This window comes from Urocitellus parryii, chromosome 2 (genome assembly GCF_045843805.1).
Source record: "Urocitellus parryii isolate mUroPar1 chromosome 2, mUroPar1.hap1, whole genome shotgun sequence".
Lineage (NCBI taxonomy): Eukaryota > Metazoa > Chordata > Mammalia > Rodentia > Sciuridae > Urocitellus > Urocitellus parryii.
Window position 1 is genome coordinate 114127267 of NC_135532.1, and position 21314 is coordinate 114148580.

Here is a 21314-nt window from a genome sequence, read left to right on the forward strand (position 1 = left end):
CATGGCGTCCGGGCCTCACCCGACCGCGGCCGCCGCCGCCACCTCGGCCGCCCCCAGCGCGGGCGGCCCCGGCTCCGGCGCGACGGCCGCCACCACGGCGGCGACGGGCGGCATCCTGATCGGCGACCGGCTGTACTCGGAGGTGTCGCTCACCATCGACCACTCGCTGATCCCGGAGGAGAGGCTGTCGCCCACGCCGTCCATGCAGGACGGGCTGGACCTGCCCAGCGAGACGGACCTGCGTATCCTGGGCTGCGAGCTCATCCAGGCCGCTGGCATCCTCCTGCGCCTGCCGCAGGTGAGTGGCCGGCTGGGCCGCGGGCGGGCGGGCGGGCGGCCTAAGATGGCGGCGCCGCCTGACCGCGCTCCTCTGTCTGCAGGTGGCGATGGCGACGGGGCAGGTGCTGTTTCACCGTTTCTTCTACTCCAAGTCCTTCGTCAAGCATAGCTTCGAGGTGAGCGCCGGCGGGGGCGGGCGCGGCGAGCTCTGGCCGGAAGCGGGGGCGGGCGAGTAGGGCAGGGCGGGCCTTTGTACCCCGCGGCGCCGGCCGCCCGGAAGCGGCCCGGCCCACGTGCGCGCCCTCGGGAGAGGCCTTGGCCCGGTGGTCCCGCTGGTGCTGGAGGTCTGGGTACAAATAAATTCCCCAGATTCGGAGGGAGATGGCTTTTCCTAACACTACTTTGTAATTCAGGAGGCTAAAATTGGTCCCGTTTGTTGGTGGTTTTTCAGATTGTTGCCATGGCCTGTATTAATCTCGCTTCGAAGATCGAAGAAGCACCCCGAAGAATAAGAGATGTGATTAATGTATTCCACCATCTCCGCCAGTTAAGAGGAAAAAGGTAAGATTGGCATTTTTGAACTTAATATCTCTTGTTATCGCTGAACTGTACACCAGTCGTCAAATCAGAACATCTTTTTCCTCAGTTCGGATCAAAGGAAAACTTAATTTAGGTGTTAAAATCAATGTAGGAACATTGATATTAAACTATGTTGAATAAAAACTCAATTAACCAGCTATCTAAAGTTTGTAGAGGCAGTTGCATTTGTGGACAATCCTAACAGTGCTGTGAAGCCAGTCCATTGGCTTAAGATTAAACAAGAAAGGGAATACGTTTGGCTCAAGTGTGAGTGTATTCTGTAAGTTTTCTCCCCTACCCCCTCTGGAAGACTGAAGGCTGGATGTTTTAAACACTGTAGTCAAGTTAATATTGTGGCTAAGTTCTGTGTAGATTGTTATTCTACTGAAGTCCCAGTTAATTTTTTATCAATTGAGGTTGGCTTTTGTTAGAGTACTTCTCAACATTGAACTACGATATACCGGATCTGAAAGGACTGCAGGATGATAAAGTTTGAAGTTTGAAGTCAAAGGGATTAAACAGGTATTTTGTTTTGGTCAGCTACAGTCTCAGTGAGTGGGTTAGAAAAAATAACTCAAAAGATTGAGTTGCATTTAGATATGGCCCTTTTATTTGCTCTTGTAAGAAAATGCAGAGAGACTGAAACAGTATCTTTAGGTGTTGTGATAACCTGATAACTTATGTGGATCTATGTGTTCTTGAGGCAGTTCCAAAAAGAGCTAGTTAGTTGAAGGGCTTCCTGTATCTGTAGGTGACTTCTAGCAAAAGACTATTCATGGTGTAGGTTAGCTTTTGTGTTCACTTTTAAGGAATTGTGGTGCTGTGCTAAGTTTGAAAGGAAAGTGGTTAAAAAGGATTGTAAGTTGTTTTGGGGATTGGGTGTTGGTTAGTGCCAAAATAGTATCCTATATAAGTAGTTCCTTTTGGCAGAATCTAGTTGGCAGTAATGGAATTATCTAGACAAGCCTGTATTAAAGTAACTTTTAAAACGATTAGCCTAGTCAGAAAATCCAAAACATTGCTATCCAGATATTTTCCTAGCATTTTTAGTTTTCTTACATGCTTTTTCTAGCCAATCTTTTCTCAATCATCCTGTGTCCAAGATTGGAGTAATTTTTATTTAATTTTAAAATAACTTTAGTTCCATGGTGAGGAATCTTTGGGAAATAAGAGGATTTCAAATTGGTATTTACTGTGGTCTGAAATTAAATCTGAGTTTTAAGATGTGGCTGATTTCTTCAGAGTGTTGTAAACAAAATTAGTAATATTCATTGTTAGGATTCTGTTTTCTTAAAGGAAGTAGTTTTCTGGTAGTATTTGAATCCTTGAGCCAACTGTTACATGATCACATACGATTATCTTTTTGAAGTTTTCCTGTGATGTCTTCCTTGATGTCAGAACAGAATCTTTACTATAAAAACCTTGGAATTTAAAATTATCCCTTCTGATTGTTGTGTCTGATGTAACTGTTTTTTTGGCCAATATGAGAAATACATTTTATTTCAATCTTAGAAGTCTGATTATAGCATGAAATTTAAAAGGAGTTAATTGCATGGAAGCCCTTTTTTTAAAAAGCAGATGTAAAGTGTTTCTATGCATATTACAAGTTTACTCAAACACGTAACTTGTATATGTTATTAACTTCAACTCTTTTTTCCCTTGCAACCGACTATACAGCGACCAGCTACATTTACCAAAGCCTGGGTGATGTGGAGTGGTACATAGAGATGAAGCTGTCGTCATGGCAACAGTGAGTGAAGTATCGAAAATCCCCAAGGAGAAGCCAGTGCTCTGAGAATAGGTCACTGGAATCGGGGACTAACAGGTTGGCCACTGGTGAACCATTTAGAAAAACTCCTGTTTCTTGTTATAAGCTTTTGTCTTTGCTGTCCAAGTTATTATAACTGTAGTTTAGTTTTGCTTTTTTTGTTTTTCTTTTGCATAGGTTGATAGGTTGTCATTTGAAAGTACTGTCAATATTACATTTAGGTAAGCTACAGGGTGTCAGTTTGTCTTTATATATTTGTTTTAGATTAGTTTGTGCATATTTAAAAATTTTTTGTGACATTGAAAATTACTGGGTTACTACATTGTTCATGTAGCTTCTAGGTCATTGTTTTTTTCTCTTGGATACACAGTAAAATCACTAGAGGCAATTTTTTAAAAAAGATTGATGTCTAGTTCTTAACCTGAGTCATTTGGCCTATTCCCTTGCAGTTTTTTATTTTGTGAAAATTGTCTTGTAAAGTTCAGAATAAATGGCTGAATTTAAAGGGATGATTGCTTTTTTACTTAAGTAGTTGTATTGTGTATTATGGTCTTAGTAAATTAAGGTTTTGGGGGGGCTGTTTTTCAGGAGCTGATATTCATAAGGTTTGTGTAAGACAAATTTTCAAAGACTGGTTGAACCATTCTTATTGGTGACTATTGTGATATTTTAATATGTCTATAAAGTTAGGTGTTATTGTATTGTCATGTCGTCCAGTAACTACCTGCAGTTTATTTCCGAAGTTCTATGGGTGGCCTTTAGATTAACACCTCTGTAGAATGTTGCTTTTTTGAAATAGGCAGTACAAATTCCTATGTATGAGTAGCAGTCTTCCCCTCCTATACCACTCATCTGGTTTTAGTATAGTGTCTTGAAGAACTAGTTCCAGAAAGTCTCTGATCTGGTAGCCCTGAGTAAGTTTAACCATGTCTAGACCTTTAAAGAGTTTTTGTTGTTGAGTTGTATTTCAGTTTAATTACTCCCAAGAAAGTAGCTTGTCAGATAAACTTCTAATGACCAAAAAGACAGGGCTTTCTAAAATCTGAAAATTACTCTCATTTGAGTTAATCAGAAAGATCTGACAAAAACTTAAAAGCAGAAAAGGGTAGAGTGCAATAGTTTGTGTGTTGACGATAAAAATTATTTCTAATTACTCTGGATAGACAAAGACTTAATTTTTATCTCTGAAGAGACTTTTTTTTAAATGCTGCCTCTTCAAGACTACCAACAGAGAAGGTTTTACCTGTTGGAAGAAACTCTAGTAGACTTCAGTTCAAGATTACTATGTTGCTACAAAAAGAACAATTGATTTCTAGTTGGATAAAAAGGGCTTGCTTACTGCTGGTTTATGAATGAGATATATTTTTCTGTTTCTGAAAAAATCTCAAAAAGTAGTTGTAAATTTTATTTTTCCAGCCTGATTTATGAAATAAAACCATATGTCTACAAAAATAACTTTAAAATGTCAGTAATGGGACTAAAAGAAATAGAGTGTATATTTGAATTTTAGTGAAACAGTGGGTTAGTTTCTTCACTCTATTTTGAAGTTAAGATTTTGACAGGAAAAAAATGGAAGGAAAGTAACAATTATGACAATTTAGATGGAATAGCTCTGAGGTCAGGTTAATAGCTATAATTCAAATAAGTGTTTAGCTATTTAACTGCAAGAACAAATAAGTTCTATCATTTAAAGGCATCTCTCAAAGCAGGGTTTTTTTGTTTTTGTTTTGGTAAGAGGTATAGATAAATTGGGTCAACATAAATGGATAAAACTGAGAACTTTGCTTTCATGAAATTATATTTTTGTAGGGATTTTAATAGTATGGTTTGCTATTTGGATTGCAGGGAGTTAATAATTAATTTGTATTATGTTAACACTGGAGGTTTCTATCTCCTAATGCCAGTTGATAGTCATCAGATAACCAGTCATTAATTAAAAAGTCAAGTGGATTTGATTTTCTAACTAATGATAAAAGCTGAAAAATAATCTAAAGGTCTTGGGAATGTGTTCAATGTAAATGTTGGTAGCTCTCTTTGTAGCCTATTGCTCTAATCAAATGGCTTTGTCATGATGCTGATATTAAGAGAGAAGTCATCCCCAAGATTGTTGGCCTTATTCCTCTTTTGTAGCTGTAATGGCCGTTGAACTTAGTGACAGACATTTTTCAGCATTAGATAATAACTAATTTTGCTTTTTCATCTTGTCAGCTCTGCCAATTTTTGTTTAATGTAACTCAATATAAAGTATGTAGAATAATTAGAAGAAGTCAAGCATTTCAGTTTTAGACTATGTCAGGTGAGGAAAAGTATTATTTTTACTTTTTTTTTAAAAAACTCTGATAACGTCAGCAAAGGGAGGGAGTTAATGTAGTTCATGAGGTCAGTTTTTATGTGTTGGGTGTACATTGAGATTAAATACTCAGAGTGACAGTCGTAAAAATAGATGCATAGAAAAACTCTTTAATCTTTTGACTGAAAATGAATTGGGTGTGAGGGGAAATAAAGGCATGTTTTACCCATTCACTTATGTTGTCTTATTAAAATGTCCTTTTTATTGTTTAGAACTACAAAAGTATTAAAAGACATAGTAAATTCCATATACTTTTAAAAAATGGAAAGTTTCATTCCTTAGTGTTTCCTTAGTCAAATTGCCAGTTAAAATTGTAAGACATGCTGGGCCGGGTGGTGCATACCTGTAATCCCAGAGGCTCAAGAGGATCAGGAATTCAAAGCCAGCCTCAGCCACTAAGCAACTTAGTGAGACCCTGTCTCTAAATAAAAGATTAAAATATAGAAATAATATTAAAAAGACTGGGGATGTGGTTCAGTGATTAAGCGCCCCTGGGTTCAATTCCCAGGTACCTAATTATGAGACATAAGATATTATCATCTTTGATACTGGGAGAAAAGAGGTGGGGTATTGTTTTCCCCTATATAAAAAAAATAAAACATTTGGGACAGCATCATTTTGTTAGTTACTTTTAAAACATTGAACCATCAACATAGATAACCTTTTATGTCATACAGATTTTTTGAAGTTATCAAAATTTAGTCTGGCACAGACCTTGAATGTGTTCTGGTAACCTCAGTATGCCCTTTGTTCTCTTCTGCATTTCATAGACGTGTATAGCCAGATTTAGGGCTAGATCTCAGGTTACTTTTTGAATTTTGAAACTGTTTTTAAGATTTGGTATATTTCTTTGGAAATTGAGAAATCCTTAGTGTTCGTAGGGTTTTTTTTTTTTTTTTTTTTTTGGTTGGTTAGTAGAGATATGTTCTTGAAACAATTGGTTTAAATAAATTGTTCCCTAAGGGAAATCAGAATTAGCTATTGACTGGTTTTTCAGTAGTTTTTATTTTGGTGATTAACTAGCTAAGAGTTGAATTCAAATGAATTTTAAAAGCACTGTTTTTATGAGGACTTTTTCATGCGCTATAAATCTTCAAGAGCACATTAGTTTTGTCATTGGGAAGTCTCTGGAGGCTAATGAGGTTTGTGATGATCATGATGTGAAGTTAAATCTAAGATGAAAAAAATTGATGAGGATAAATTTGAGAGTATTGAAGTGATGTCTTCTCTGTTTTGTTGGAGTTGAGTTTGTTCCTTTAGGAACTTAAGTCTAGATCTATGTATTTAATTAGTATAACTTGGACAGCACAAGATTAATGCTTTTAACTTGTTCGCAGGAGTTTAAAAAGCTGGTTTCTGTTGCCAATAGTTGGTTGGAAGGGAAAACGGAGATGCCACAAATAAAATTTTTTGGATGTGCAAAACAGTTTTGATTTTATTTCTTACAAACTATAGGACTCCAAGCCCCCTGATCCTTGATCAGAACTACATTAACACCAAAAATCAAGTTATCAAAGCAGAAAGGAGGGTGCTAAAGGAGTTGGGATTTTGTGTTCATGTCAAGCATCCCCATAAGGTGAGTGGTAGAATATAGAAATTCTGTTTTCGTAAGTATTAGGGCTTTTTGTAAAATTTTTAATTTACCTTGGGTTTGTTATATATTTGAGAGTTAAATTTGGTTTTAAAAATATTCTTTTGGATGTCGAGATTTATAGTAAAATGGGAGTGAAGACATAGGTTCAAATCTCTACCCTTAATTGTGTGATCATAGATAACATTGATAACCTATGGTCAAGTCTGTTTTCCCACCTTAAAAATAGGTGGTGATGTGTACCTTATTCTTAGGAATGAATAATGGTTCCTGCAGAAGTGCTTGGAGTGGTTTATTATTTATTGTACAACGGTCCATGCCTATAATACCAGCATCTTGGGAGGCTGAGGCAGGAAGACCATAAGTTTCAGGCCAGCCTGGGCAACTTTGCAAGACCCTATCTCAAAAACAAAACAAAAATATATTACTTATGAGAGCTGGGTGGATTTTTGAGGGATAGCTCAGTGGTGGAGCACTTGGCCTGGCATGTGTAAGGTCTCAATACCAGGGGAGGAGTCCTAAGGAATAAAGTGTTCAAAGTGTATTATAGTTTGCTCGTTGTTACCATTATTAGAAGTTCATTAGTTTCTCTCATCATCTCAGCTTTCTCATTTATATAGGCACAGTGGTTGCAGGAATGGGTGCTTGGATCAGGACATTCAGCAACTTAGCTTGGCTCTACTGTTAACTGGGCCCATTAAAAGAGATCTCATTTTCTCCTTTTTAAGATTGTAAAATGGAGTGAAGGTAATAGGGATCTGGAAACACTTGACATGTAAACAGTGTTCCGTTTTTTTTTTTTTAAAACATGCAGAATGTACCTTGGGAGATAAGATGAAATAGTTTAAACAGTGCCCGTTACAAAGTGAAGTGTTTGTTAAAAATACAAAGTATTCTTGCTGGGCATGGTGGTGTATGTCTATATTTTCAGAAGCTTGGGAGACTGAGGCAGGAGTTTAAGCGACCTCAACAATGTCGAGGCACTAAGCAACTCAAACTCTCTAAATAAAATACAAAAAAGCGCTGGGGAATTGGCTCAGGGAATTTCCCTGAGTTCAATTCGTAGTATTCCCCACCCCCAATATATACATGTATATATGTAAAGTATTCTTGTTAAATTTTTAACCATCATTTTTCTCCAACTTTGGAACATATTTCTAATCTAATAACTCATTGAATCTCAGGTGCATTTTGGATTGGTCTATATTTTCTGCAATTTAGAGAAATTAGTACTTGTATCTAATATTTGCAGTTACTTTGAAATAGAATTCTATACTCTGCAAGGATTGTCAGTATGCTAAATTGAATTTTTTCTCCCTTGTCCTTTAGATCATTGTTATGTATTTACAAGTCTTAGAATGTGAACGTAATCAAACCCTGGTTCAAACTGCCTGGTAAGTTCCTTTATTACATTTCTTTCCTAGCCAGGAAAACAGAAGCAGAAATAAAGTAAGTTTCATTTTCCCTTTCCAAAATGAGATGAGTTTGTTTTGGGGCTTTTTCTTTTTTTGTTTTATGACCAAAAGGTAAATAATGCTTATTTCTGCTTCCTGTTTTCTTGGCTTGACTAATTACTTTAAATGGAGAACTCAATTTAACTTTGTTCTTTTTTCTACTCTTTAATTAAAGGGTAGTCCATGATGGTAAGTCATAGAACTCTGCCCTCTGCACTTCAGCCCATGACCTCAGGATGGCCTGATTGGCTGCCCTGCTCTCCAGCCAATCCAGTGCAAGCTCTCATCCGAGATTCACTGAAGTGGTCCATATCCATCTGGCAGCATCTTCTAGTTCTGTCGGGGTGTCAAAAGGATTTGTATATTTGTTTCTAGAAGTAACTATTCAACATGCCTATGTATTTAATGTATACCTGTAACTATCAAAATGAATAGTTCATTTTTGATAGATTTTGTTGTCCAGCCACTATGAATTAAATGGTTTTTTAAATTAGGAGTATGAGTAAATCTCTACTTATAGTGTGTGTAGCATGAATTCTGCCAAAGGAGGCTACAATGAGTAGCTTTAAATGGATATCAGTGCCCATGTTGGGTTAATTTACAGCTGCTGAGCTTTTGCAGACAGTAATATTAAAAAGAAGTACTTCATTTTTAAAAGAAAAGCTAATATGACTTAAATGCTTTTGAACTTGGACCTTTGAGATACAGAGATAAGACTTGGAAGCTGGCTAAGGTCAAGCAAGGAGATTGTGGTTCAGTCACAATTCTCTTTAAGATTGTTGATATTTAAGAATTAAGTTTTATATTCTGGATTTTTCTACTGAGATGTCTTTTTGACTGCCATGCATCTTTTGGACTCAGTAAATATTAATAATAGAAAAGTCTCATTGCTTTTATGAAATGCATGATTTTTTTAATGTATTCTATAAAATTTTAAAAGTTTTAAATGGATGACAGGATTTTTAAAAGAAATAATCCATTTAATTTTTGTTTAAGCTTTTAAAGAATTTGTAAGATTTCTTTGTTAGTTTAGGAATATTGTGGGGGAAAGTTTACTAAGAATTTCAGCTGTTTATTTAATTAGCTTATTGCTTTTATTTATATGCTTAGTTCCAAAAAAAAAAAGGTATGTAAACAAGGCCATTATGTATACTTACTGCTCTTCATTTTCTACCTAGGTTTGTTGAAGTAGCTTAGTTTTCTTAATTTTAAGTGTAACTTGGTGAGTTCTTACTAAAAAATGCCTTTTTACCCCTGTCACAGCATTTTGAGTTTCTGAAAGAACTTGGTTGACACTGCTTTTCATTGTGGATAAAGGAGAGATGGTCAACAATTAATGGCTTGAAGTATTATTGGAGTGGTTTATTGTTTCTGAAATTAATTATGTCAAAATTAACTTTTAGAGCATTGTTTTTTTTTTGTAGAAATACATTAAAAGCATTTAGGGGTAAGTTCTGTAAGGGATAGTAAGATGAAATTATTTATTTAAAAGGTCTTTGGTTTTATATAGGACAACTGAAGAATGGTCCTGGTATTCTACTTCTGATTCTTTGAGCTAAGAATTGTTATATGCTAGAATATAAGAATGTAAATGTATAAGAGAAGAAAAAAGAATGAATTAGATTGAGTCTCCAATATAATGTAAGCTTCAGAAGAACTGGTTTGTTTATATACAAAGCTTATAGTTGAAATATTTTTCAGGAATTATATGAATGACAGTCTTCGAACCAATGTTTTTGTTCGCTTTCAACCAGAGACTATAGCATGTGCTTGCATCTACCTTGCAGCTAGAGCACTTCAGGTAGGTATACACAATCTGTTTTGTTCCATGTGATAAATCTCAAGTTACAGTGATTCCAGTGAACACCAGCAAAAGTTTGAAGCATTCTCTCTTTCTGGCTTAGATTCCATTGCCAACTCGCCCCCATTGGTTTCTTCTCTTTGGTACTACAGAAGAGGAGATCCAGGAGATCTGCATAGAGACACTTAGGCTTTACACCAGAAAAAAGGTGACCCTCTCTACTCAAGTTGGTGCTATTTTGTCAGTCAAGAAGCTAAACGACTGTAAAGAGGAAATACTAACTTCATTTTTTTCTCCAACAGCCTAATTATGAATTGTTAGAAAAAGAAGTAGAAAAAAGGAAAGTAGCCTTGCAGGAAGCCAAATTAAAAGCAAAGGGATTGAATCCTGATGGAACTCCAGCCCTTTCAACCCTTGGTGGATTTTCTCCAGCCTCTAAACCATGTAAGACACATTTAAGATTAAAATTAAGTTGTGGCATCATTGTTGCAAAATGTCAGCATTTAACAGTTGCCTAGAAACAAAAATATTAAGCTGTTTCTATTTCGCTGACAAAATCTGATAAAGGTGATACTTAGAAGCATAGTGTTTACATTTTGAAACAACTTTGGCCCTGTTAAATCCAGTAGTTAATGTGTCCTTATTATGTTGTCAAAGCATCACCAAGAGAAGTGAAAGCTGAAGAAAAGTCACCCATTTCCATTAGTGTGAAGACTGTCAAAAAGGAACCTGAGGATAGACAGCAGGCATCCAAAAGCCCTTATAATGGGTGAGTGCTTGAATTGGAAACTGGTTTGAGGGATCATATTCTTGCTTTCTAACATGTTCAGTATGTAACTAAAAAAATTTTTTTTTGAAGTGTAAGAAAAGATAGCAAGAGAAGTAGAAATAGCAGAAGTGCTAGTCGATCAAGGTCAAGAACACGGTCACGTTCTAGATCCCATACTCCAAGAAGACAGTAAGTATATGATGCCTCAGGAAGGCATCTTATTTGGAGTCTTTAGAGGTTATCACTTTAAAATACTGAAGACAGATTTTTCAAAGTTAGGCTAGGATTAGACTTTTCTGGGGTGAGGGGTGGGTAACCAGGGATTTAACTCAGGGACACTTGGCCACTAAACCACATCCCCAGCCCTATTTTTTTGTATTTTATTTAGAGACAGGATCTCAATGAGTTGCTTAGCACCTCAATTTTTGCTGAGGCTGGCTTTGAACTCAATGATCTTCCTGTCTCGGCCTCTGGAGCCACTGGGATTACAGATATGCACCACCACTCCCAGCTAGGATTAGACTTTGTTTTCTCTGGTGATTGGTGGGGAAGATTATAGGAGCTAATGTCTTAATAATTATTAACTGATAGTTAGTCAAACTAATGAATCCTTCCTAGTCATCTTGAATTAGACTATTAGCTCCTTCTGGCTCTTTGAGCGTGTAGGAGATAGTCTGTAAAGAGCATAACTCAGGATGCTGTAAAATGCCAGTTACTCAAGTTTACCGTAGAGTGTAGTCAGTATGTCTCCATCTCTGCCAGGGACTCAGGTGGGTGAGAAGTGAGGGGTGGAGAGACTTAGGAGTCATAGATTCTGGCTTATCCTTGATGTTACAGTTGATTTTTTGGTGCCTGTTAGTAAGCACCAACCGATACAGTCTGTTCTCTATAGAAACTGAATCTAAACCTCAATTTTTTATTGTCTTAAGTTATAATAATAGGCGGAGTCGATCTGGAACATACAGCTCAAGATCAAGAAGCAGGTCCCGCAGTCATAGTGAAAGCCCTCGAAGACATCATAATCATGGTTCTCCTCACCTTAAAGCCAAGCATACCAGAGAGGATTTAAAAAGTTCAAATAGACATGGTCATAAAAGGAAAAAGTCTCGTTCTCGATCTCAGAGCAAGACTCGGGATCACTCAGATGCTGCCAAGAAACACAGGCATGAAAGGGGACATCATAGGGACAGGCGCGAAAGATCGCGCTCCTTTGAGAGGTCCCATAAAGGGAAGCACCATGGTGGCAGTCGCTCAGGACACAGCAGGCACAGGCGCTGACTCTTCTGTGAGCCGGCATCGGTTCCTGGTTTTACCTATCTGCAGCGTGACGGATGGACTCAATCAAAACATGAAAAGCAAACTGATTAGGATTCGATTTCTTAAACCCTCTAGGTCTCTAGAAACACTGAGGACATTTTCTTTTGAAAAGAACTATGTTAAATTTTTTTGCACATTAAAATGCCCTAGCAGTATCTAATTGAAAACCATGGTCAGGTTCAATTGTACTTTATTAATAGTTGTGTATTGTTTATTGCTATAAAAACTGGAGCGTGAATTCTGTAAAAATGTATCTTATTTTTATACAGATAAAAATTGCAGACATTGTTCTATTTAAGTGGGTTATTTGTTTAAATGATGGTGAATACTTTCTTAACACTGGTTTGTCTGCATGTGTAAAGATTTTTACAAGGAAATAAAATACAAATCTTGTTTTTCTAAATTGCTTCAAATATCTTATTTAAATAAATTATTAAAAAGCAAAATTTTAGTAGTAAAGTGGCTGTACTGATTTTTCTGACACACTTGTTCTTTCCTCCAGTACATGTAGTTTGGGGTTATTAAAATGGAATTCTTTGCATTGCAAGTGGTTTGTAAACAGTCTTTATATAGGAAAAACAAATGGGAATGGCTCAGTAATATTATTATGGCTCCCAAGACTCAAAAGCTGGTTTTCACTTGAATGCTTCCAGAAGGTTATTTTTGCTAGTCTTTTAGTACTTATTATTTCTAAAGTGAAATGCCCTATTGAACAAGTCAAAACTTTTAACATGACAGTTAATAAGACCCAATCTTTGGAGTTGAACATTTTATGTGATTTAAGACATGTAATGTTGTGATTATATCTAGGCAGAGAGTTATAGAACTCAGGTGAGGCCCGAGGCCCCTGAGCTTTCCTGGGTGATGAAACTGAAGACAAATGATGATGAATGAGCCCAAGCTGTGCTTACATTAGAAGGTGTTTTCCCCAAACATGGTAGACATGAATTTAGAAAGGTAAAAAGAACATTTTAAAGTTTCTGGTATGTTACTTAAGTAAGGACCAGAAACCCAACATGAACTCATGCAAACTTGAAGTTAACTTAGAAGACATTTTTGGAATATCGTGGTATTTCTATTTTATGTGATTTTATATATTGCTGAACTATAAATTGGTACTTATGTTAATTGTATGTATGTATGTATAGTTTTTTTTTTTAAGTTGTAGATGGACACAATAGCTTTAATTTTTATGTGGTGCTGAGGATCAAACCCACTGCCTTAGATGTGTACTAGACAAGCACTCTACCACTGAGCTACAGCCCCAGCCTCTACAACTTGGTACTTCTGAAGAATGTCAGCTGCCTCCTAATAATATTTCCAAGACAGGCTTGGAAGGAAGGTAAGGAAAATAATGGCAGTCAACAGAGGTCCTATTAGTTTTGAGTTAACGTTATCAAATTACTTGTCATGTGTCTTTTCTTGTAAATGGAAAGGGTTGAGGGGCCATGTGGAAATGGGCAGTTGAGCAGATATTCCCACATGTAGTATGAGGCTTGTGTTTAGAGGTGGCTTTGTAGACGAGGGTGTCTTAGTTTGTTGTACTATGCTTTTCGTGTGCTAGTTTCCTAGGCTGTTAAGAAATTTGCCACCATTTGCTGCTTTTAATGTTTTAAAAATATTTTTTAGTTGTGAGCAGTTTTTCATTTTTATGTAGTGCTGAGAATCTAACCCAGTGCCTCCCATGTGCTAGGCGAGCACTCTACCACTAAAACTTTTTTAATATGCTTTTTTTTTTAAAGAGAGAATTTTAATATTAAATATATATATATATATATATTTTTTTTTTTTTTACTTATCGGCGGACACAACATCTTTGTATGTGGTGCTGAGGATCGAACCCGGGCCGCACGCATGCCAGGCGAGCACGCTGCCACTGAGCCACATCCCCAGCCCTTTAATATGCTTTTTCAAATAAATGCATTTTCTATGCATTTCAAAAAGGAGTGCAGTCCTTTGCTCCAGAGGTAGAAGTTGGAGGTCAGCCAACCTGGTTTATACACAAAATCCCCAGTCTACCTCCCTCCCTTGTATTTGGAAAGAATACAAATGATTTCATATTTTCCTCTATAAGGTGAGGGCTTGGGAAACAACCAAGATGCCGCTTGTGAAGTTGACTCTAGTTGCTGTGCCATCGAGCCCCAAATTCCCTCAACCTTCACATGCTTGTTGCTTTGTTCAGACGAGGGCCATTTATGTTCTGTTGGATTTAGGCACAGATTTTTCTCTTCTGTGCATAATATATTTGAAGAAACTGGGTCAGGTACTAAGGAATTTTCCATATTCTGTGTTGCTCATTGTATGGTGTCACTGAACATACTTTTCAGTTCCCTATATTTCTTACAAACTGGCAGCTCTTGGTCAGTTTCGGGTAGGAGGACCTTAATTAATTATTATTTCTTTTTTGCAGTGAATTGAAGCCAGGCCCTGGAGCATGCTAGGCTATCTCACTATCTTTGTTTCCCCACTACCTCTGTAAATCATCTTAATGAGAATATTTGGTCCTAATTCTGATTTTTAATAGGCATTCTGTCTTGTTATGCAAAGTTAATTTGGGTTTCACAGTTCATATCTTAATTATGAAGACCAGTGACATTCTTAACGGCCCATTTTAAAACAAAGTGAATGAAATGGTAATAGGTTGAGCTTCCTTAATCTAAAATCCAAAATGCTTCGAAATCTGTAACTATTTGCCAAGATTTATATATAAATGTGATGGTTCAATGTACATAAACTGTTTTAGGTACAAAATTACTAAAAATACTGTGTGAAATTATTAACAGGCTGTATGTAGAGGTGTATGTGAAACATGCATGACCAGCAAATGGGAAGTGGAGTCGGGAGGACAGCAAGTAAATTTGCAAGACCTTATTTCAAAATAGAAAGGGTTGGGGATGTGGCCTGGTGATCAGGTGTCTCTCGGCCCAGAACCAAAACAATGATGAATTAAGTTTGGACTTGGGTCCCAACCCCAAGAAATCTCAGTAAATATACACACATATTCCAAAAGTACCCAAAACGCTTCTGGAAACAGTTCTTCACTGAAGTCCTAGGTTTTGCTTTAACAGTTTTATATAGCACTTGGTTATCGTCCCCATCAACACTGTGATCTGAACCAAAAGCCTTTCTCATTTAAATTTTGAGTTTCCAACAAGGTGATTTCATAATATTTGTCCTAAAAGCCATTTCTTAACTCACCATGAGCTGTAGTAAGTTAATTATGTAGAATTTTTTTTTTTTCCCTCAAAGACCAAATTTTTTAAAGCGAAGTAGAACAAATAGGCACATGGGAGAGCCTGGGTATCTGACTCAGGAGGATTCTTGTCCACAGCCTCAAGCCTGTGTCCCTTCATTCTGAAAGGCTGGAACATCTTGACTTTAACCATTTATGAAACACATACCATCAGCTGTCTTGACACTTAAGGTCTCATCCATTCATTCCATCAATTCATTTCTTTCAAATTTGAGCTTTTTTGGAGGGGTTGGGGGTACTGGGGATTGAACTCAGGGGCACTTAAACACTGTGCCATATCCCTAACCCTTTTTTGTTGGGTCTCAGTTGCTTAGGGCCTCGATAAACTGCAGAGGCTAGCTTTGAACTTGGGATTCTCCTGTCTTAGCCTCCTGAGCCACTGGAATACAGGTGTGTGCCACCAAGCATGTTTTTTTTTTTTTTTTTTTTTTAATCCAACTACCTGTGGGAGACCAACCTTGCATGTGACTGAGTCACACTCCCTGGCTGGGTGCTGAGGCGCTCAGTCACAGAAATGTGGCAGAGCTTTCCCCACCCTTCTTGGGTTTGAGGATCGGTGTCTCGTGCATGGGTGTGTCTTGCTACAGCCCCATGGATGAAGCTATGCTCACCTGTTCCTTTGTAATATAACCCCCTGCCCTGATTAGGATAGAATTTTCCATGGAAGTGCCTTGTGTGTGTCCCCTTCTAATACTGTGCCCTTGGGTGTGACTTACCCAGGTGTCAGTCAACCTCCTGACAGTGGACATCATGAAGATAGACTCAGCCCCCTGAAACCTGACCCCTTGCCTCATTTGAATAGCTTCTCCTCCATAAAAGGGGTCTTGCTCTCTCTCTTCCTGCGGACCCTTAAGGTCAGAGGAGCCGACACAGCGACCCCAAATAAAAAGGTATTTGTGTCTCTTGTGTGGTTATTTTGTGCAGTCCAATCAACCGTTTAACTAGAGTAAACCCTGAGCCTTTTAGTCGTGAGAACAGAAACCCATCAACTACCCTTCCATGAATGTTTATATTACTTTTACACAGATAAGACTAAACCCAAGCACAGTGCCACCTACCTCTAATCCCAGCCACTTGGAGGCTGAGGCACAAGGATCTTAAATTCAGGGTCAATCTGAGCAACTTAGCCAGATCCTGTCTTAAAAGGGATAGGGATGTAGCTTATTACAACACGCTTGGGTTCAATTCCCAGTGCTGGGGAAGAAAAAGAGTCTGAAGAGCGCAGATAGAAGAACAGGTTGGGGGTAGCAAGCTGGTGGTCCCTGAGCCAAATCTCAACCTTCACTGGCCTGTTTGGTATGTTTTGATTTTGTTTTAAGTGGTACAGGGAGCACTAAACTGTGTCCCAGAGAGTAGAGCTTTGTGGGACACAAGAGCTGATACTAGCACAGACGGTGGAGTCGAAGGGCCTGGGCTCAGTGCTCGGCACAGTCCTAACTTCTGCAAATCAAACATCCTGTATGCAGATGTTGGGAAGATTAAAGGATAATGTATGTAAGACGCCGCATCAAGTTGAGCTTGCAGGAAATGGCCATAAGTATCAGGTTTATGGATACTGACTGTGGTTTCTTGCAGATTGGTTTCCTAGGGCTGCTGTAACAAACTTCCACTAGCTGGTGGCTTAAGACAACAAAGACTCGTTCTCTGACATTTCTGGAGTCCAGAAGTCTGAAATCAAGGTGATGGCAAGCTGTGCTTCTTGCTGGCTTCTGTGCTTCCCAGAACCCTTGATGTTCTTTGGTTTGTGACCACATCACTCCAGATTCTGCCTGTCTTCAACTCTCACTAATTTTCCTGCTCATGTCCTATTTTATGCTAAGGGTCCAACATAGAACTATACATTTCCTTTAGTCATTATGTCCCTTGTCTTCTTTCATCTGGAATAGTTCCTCTGTCTTTACTTTTTTAAAAAAATATTGTTTTAAAGAAAAGGTAAATATTTTTCCCCAGGGCCATGTGCACTGAACTATGTCACCCGCCCTTTTTATGTATTTTTTATTTGGAGACAGGGTCTGGCTAAGTTGCCCAGGCTGTCATACTCCACTTTGCCTGGCACACACATCATCCCAATATGTGCTCTTAGTTCCTATGAACATCTTAAAAGACTTTTTTCCACATGTGTGACTCAAGTCACACCATCTGTGCTTTCTCTAGGTATGTGTGTAACCAGAAACTTTTGGGGTCACCATCTCTTGAGAACATTAGCACTGGCTTTAGAGGGGACGAAATGACTTTAAAGGTTAAGCTAACTCCGCAGCCAGTGCATAGGGCTTCTCATGGCTGCTGTTTCCTGATGACTGTGCTCTTGGTTCAGGACAGTCCTCCGCATGCATGACCAGTTCCTGTACTTCTACTGCGTTCTTAGAGCTGCCTAGTTCTCAGTCCCAGTCAGCAATGAGTAATGGTGCCAATAGAGGCCCACCTCTCCAGGTTGCACATCAACTGACCACAAACCTTATTCACAGCAGGGACTGTTCCCTGGTGGATCTGGGCAGGTTTGTCTAAGCCCCAGATAAACCTTTCAGCCTGATTGGGCACTGAGTAACTGAAGGCACACACCTTTGCTGAATTCTGCCGGAACAAAGATGGGAGCCCCGTTTACATAAGCACTGCGTGTCAGATGCCATTTCGCTTCACGTGAAGTAACATTTAACATCTTTCAGAAACCCTGTGTTGGGGGGAAATCCAGGAGGATGTGATTTCACCCTGCTAGTAAGTGGCTAAGCCAGGATGAAAGCCCTGCGTACTTAAAGTCTGCATACTTAGTCGCTCTATCACATGTCAACCCATGTGACCCATTTTAATCCAGTTTCCCCGAATCATCCAAGCCTGAGCTCACTGGACCCTTTACAAAGCACCCTTCTAATGAGATTCAATATCATCGAGGCTGCAACTTCTCAGTTATGTGCCACTGGGAACTCATCCAGCAGTCATGTAGATGCCCACACCTTTGCCAGCCTGCCCCCCTGTGGTTGCCTGCTGGCCACGACTTGAGGTCAGTGACCTGAGGCTCTGCCTTCCACCCCACTCGGTATTGTGCTTAGAGAACCTGAGGGCATCACTCTCCCTGCTTGGCGCTGCCTCCTAGAAGCAGTGCGGGCCTGTTTGGGAAGCTGCTTCAAGTTAAGCCCCAAAGGTACCTGGTAAGGTGAGACCCTCCCAAGGCAGGGCTGGTGGACAGGGTGCAGGATCTGGTGATGGACTGATCTGCATTGGAGGTCTGGCCTTTGGCACAATTGCCTAACTCCTCTGTCCCCGAGTTCCCTGTCTGCCAGCGGAGACTATTTCCACTTTGCAGTTGTGAGATTGGTGGTGTTCTCAGAGATGGTGGGCCCGGGCAGGAGGTCATTGCACATTTTGTCCTTATCACTTCCCCAAAGGCACAGCCCAATCCCTGGCACTCAGAAAAAGCTAACCCAGTGTCCCTTTCAGCCTGTGTTATTCCTTGAGCAATTAAAACACAGTGCTCTCTGCTGTAAGTGGCATTTCTTGTGCCTGGCCCCCAACTGTCCTGCTAGATTATGAGCAGAGCTGGACTCTGTGTGTTTCTGGTCTTCACCAGGGACCCACAGCAGGAAATGGATGCCTGTGGAGGGTGGAGGCTCCCTGCAGTGGAACTCCAATAGGTACAGGGTATGCACTTTGTCAGGCAGTGGGCACACCCTGACGACACCCAGGTGGAGGAGACCCAGCCCTCTGTGAGGGACCTCCCCTGTGGGCAAGCTTTGGTGAAGATCCAAAGTAGTTAATGCATCTTCTAAGCATCTAAGTCCCAGGGACTCTGCTGAGCCGGTCTGTTTCACATTGTCCCTTGCAGGAGGAAATCACTGAGTGCCCAGCTCAGAGCCTTGTTGCTAGAGAGCACATCACATGACATTTGGTGCCAAGGGACCACACCTACTGTTTCTATGCCTGCCTGAAGACCAGCCCTGCAGCCTGTTCCCAGGGTGAGAGCTGGTGAGTTCCCCACACCACGAGGGGTCAGTGCAGGGCCGAGGCCAGATCGCTCAGTGATGGAATGGCCCCTGAGTCACCGTAGTAGTCCAGTATCTGAATGATTTGTTCTTGGGTGGAGCAGAGGAAGGGAGAAAACGGGTCAGAAGAAACGAAACCATCTGGTGAATTCACAAGTTGCTACAAGTCATGAGTTCCACCCCTGTCCCACTAACTATTTTTAGCACAAAGAAATAAGGTAATTTGAGGGTTTCAGAAGACAAGTGCTGTCTGGAAACGAAAATGATAATTGAAGAAATACTCTGCACTGGCAAAAGTTTTCCTCGTTTTCATTTGCAAAAACAAAATGACCCCTCCCCCTCCACCAGGCAAAGGAAGGTTTTCAGAAGTTAAAAGAAATGCAGTTCACTGACTAAACTGGCCTCCGCAACCGAATAAAGAACTTTCCCCCTTATCTGGGTTCAGAACTGGCAAGCACCCTCCGTGTGGGCACTTGATAAATATTCATCCGTGATGAAATGTCGGCAGGGCAAAGGAACAGTTTTGTCATTTCAAGAACCCCCTTTGAAATGCCAGCAATTGAAGCAGGGTCTCGACTATCCTTTGCAAATCTTGAACAAGAAAGGCCCAGTTCAGCTGGTCACATGGAATGAAACGGAACAAGGACACCAGATTAACCTCTCCTGGAGTCTGGGGCTGTATGTGTACTCACAAAGAGCAGAGCAAACCGAAGCAGCGGGTGGCATTTTTAAGCAGCCACTCCCAAAACATCCAAGCAATTGAGATTCAGCAACTCCACTTTGTGGGAAAACCCAGTTCGTTTCATGTTGTGCTGGGCACGGAGGGTGCTGTGCCTATAAGCGGAAACGGTTCAGCTGGAACAGGGTGTGGTGAGCTTCAGCCCTTCGAAACCATCCCAGGCATACAATCAGCAGGACACTCAAGGGAACTTGTGCAAGCACACCCTGGTACAGCGCCTGGTCAAGGTCGGCTTGTTTTGGCCCAGGTGCACCTGGCCTTGGCCCTCCTAATCCTGATCAACAGAGGCAAGCGCTCCCTCAGGCCCTGTCCCTGGACAGCCTGGGTGGGTGAAGCTGGGTCACAGCTGAACTGTGCCAATGTGGCTTGGAGATCTTCCAGCAGGGACCTGGGCTCTGTGTGGCCCGACAGAAACCTTTCTCTGAGTTCCAAGAAACATTGTGCATTTGCCAGGGGTTGACCGGCCTGGGGCAGGGGTGGGACAGCCATGGCTTGGGTGTGGGTCTGAGCTATCTTAGGCTGCAAGAAGCATCCTTGTGCCAGCCCCCTGCACCCCAGCCAAGGGTGGCCTGGATCTTGGCACTGGAGGGTTATGTTGGGTAGGGCCTCCTCACCAGGGGCCTCCCAGCTCCCTGTGCTGCTCTAGTGACCACTCTGATGGGCCTAGGGCTGGCTTCTGGGCTCCCAGGCATTGGGGGAACCCTGGGCTAGCACCAGGATCCAAGGGGCAGGGAGATGAAGCCTGTTCATGGGCTCAGACCTCCCAGGCTTGTACCTCAGCCCTGGGGCAAGACCCGGGGAAGCCACTGTCCTGGCCACAGCCTGGCCCTCTGTCCTCAGCCTCCTATGCACACCCCCTGAGCTCAACCTCACCTCTGCCACCCACCCCAGCAATAGCAGCCCTTCGCTCATTCCTCAGATACTGGATAGTCACTCTGTGCTGGGCAGACCTTCACTGAGGGAGCTGGTTTGTCTCCTCACAGGTGGACAAGCTGGGGAAGGAGAGCCCTTGCTTTGTGCCGGAAGCTTTGGATGCGTGATCTCACTCAATCCTGCCGTCGCCCGGGGTACTCCCAGGCCTTCCTGGTGCCGGAAGATGGCCATTCAGACAGGACACTGCCATCCACCTCTCTGAGACCACTCGCTGTGGACGTGCCCACTGCACCAGCAAAATGGACTAGGCTGTCGTGAGCACTGAATGAGCTAGTGTGGGAAAGGTGCGTGGAGCCCCTCCACGGAACAGAGGTGCTGTCACAGCAGCACAGCACACTGGAGATGAGCGCAGGCTTCTGCCCCTGTGTAGGGACAATTCTTCCAGGGCAAGGGCCCCCTTCCTCCCACGCTGGAAAGGGTCCTCCCCTCCCACAGAGGGTCACATTGCTCACCACCAAAGCCTTAAAGAGTTTTAGACTGGTGTGTGGGAGAGAATTTGGAGAATGA

At 40.9% G+C, this 21314-nt stretch overlaps 1 protein-coding gene across 2 annotated transcripts; it reads left to right on the forward strand.

Annotated features, from left to right (window-relative positions):
- Position 1: 1 nt before the first annotated feature.
- Positions 2-12279, forward strand: Ccnl1 (cyclin L1). Of its 2 annotated transcripts, XM_026392917.2 has the most exons (11): positions 2-298; positions 381-455; positions 731-840; positions 6432-6552; positions 7897-7961; positions 9723-9822; positions 9926-10030; positions 10125-10266; positions 10480-10591; positions 10682-10780; positions 11521-12279. In XM_026392917.2, the coding sequence occupies exons 1-11, from the start codon at positions 2-4 to the stop codon at positions 11867-11869; spliced, it is 1575 nt and encodes a 524-aa protein (XP_026248702.1). In that variant the 3' UTR covers positions 11870-12279. The 2 variants fall into 2 exon arrangements, with proteins under 2 accessions (XP_026248702.1, XP_026248703.1); XM_026392918.2 differs by lacking the exons at positions 2-298; positions 381-455 and adding an exon at positions 2536-2608 and having other exon boundaries at positions 755-840.
- The last annotated feature ends 9035 nt before the right edge of the window (positions 12280-21314 follow it).

What these genes read in the sequence shown, in the direction of transcription:
- Ccnl1 (XM_026392917.2), top strand. Translation starts at nt 2, where the DNA reads ATGGCGTCCGGGCCTCACCCGACCGCGGCCGCCGCCGCCACCTCGGCC. An exon ending in GGCTTTACACCAGAAAAAAG is followed by an intron (nt 10,031 to 10,124) that starts GTGACCCTCTCT and finishes TTTCTCCAACAG; the next exon opens with CCTAATTATGAATTGTTAGA. An exon ending in TCCAAAAGCCCTTATAATGG is followed by an intron (nt 10,592 to 10,681) that starts GTGAGTGCTTGA and finishes TTTTTTTTGAAG; the next exon opens with TGTAAGAAAAGATAGCAAGA.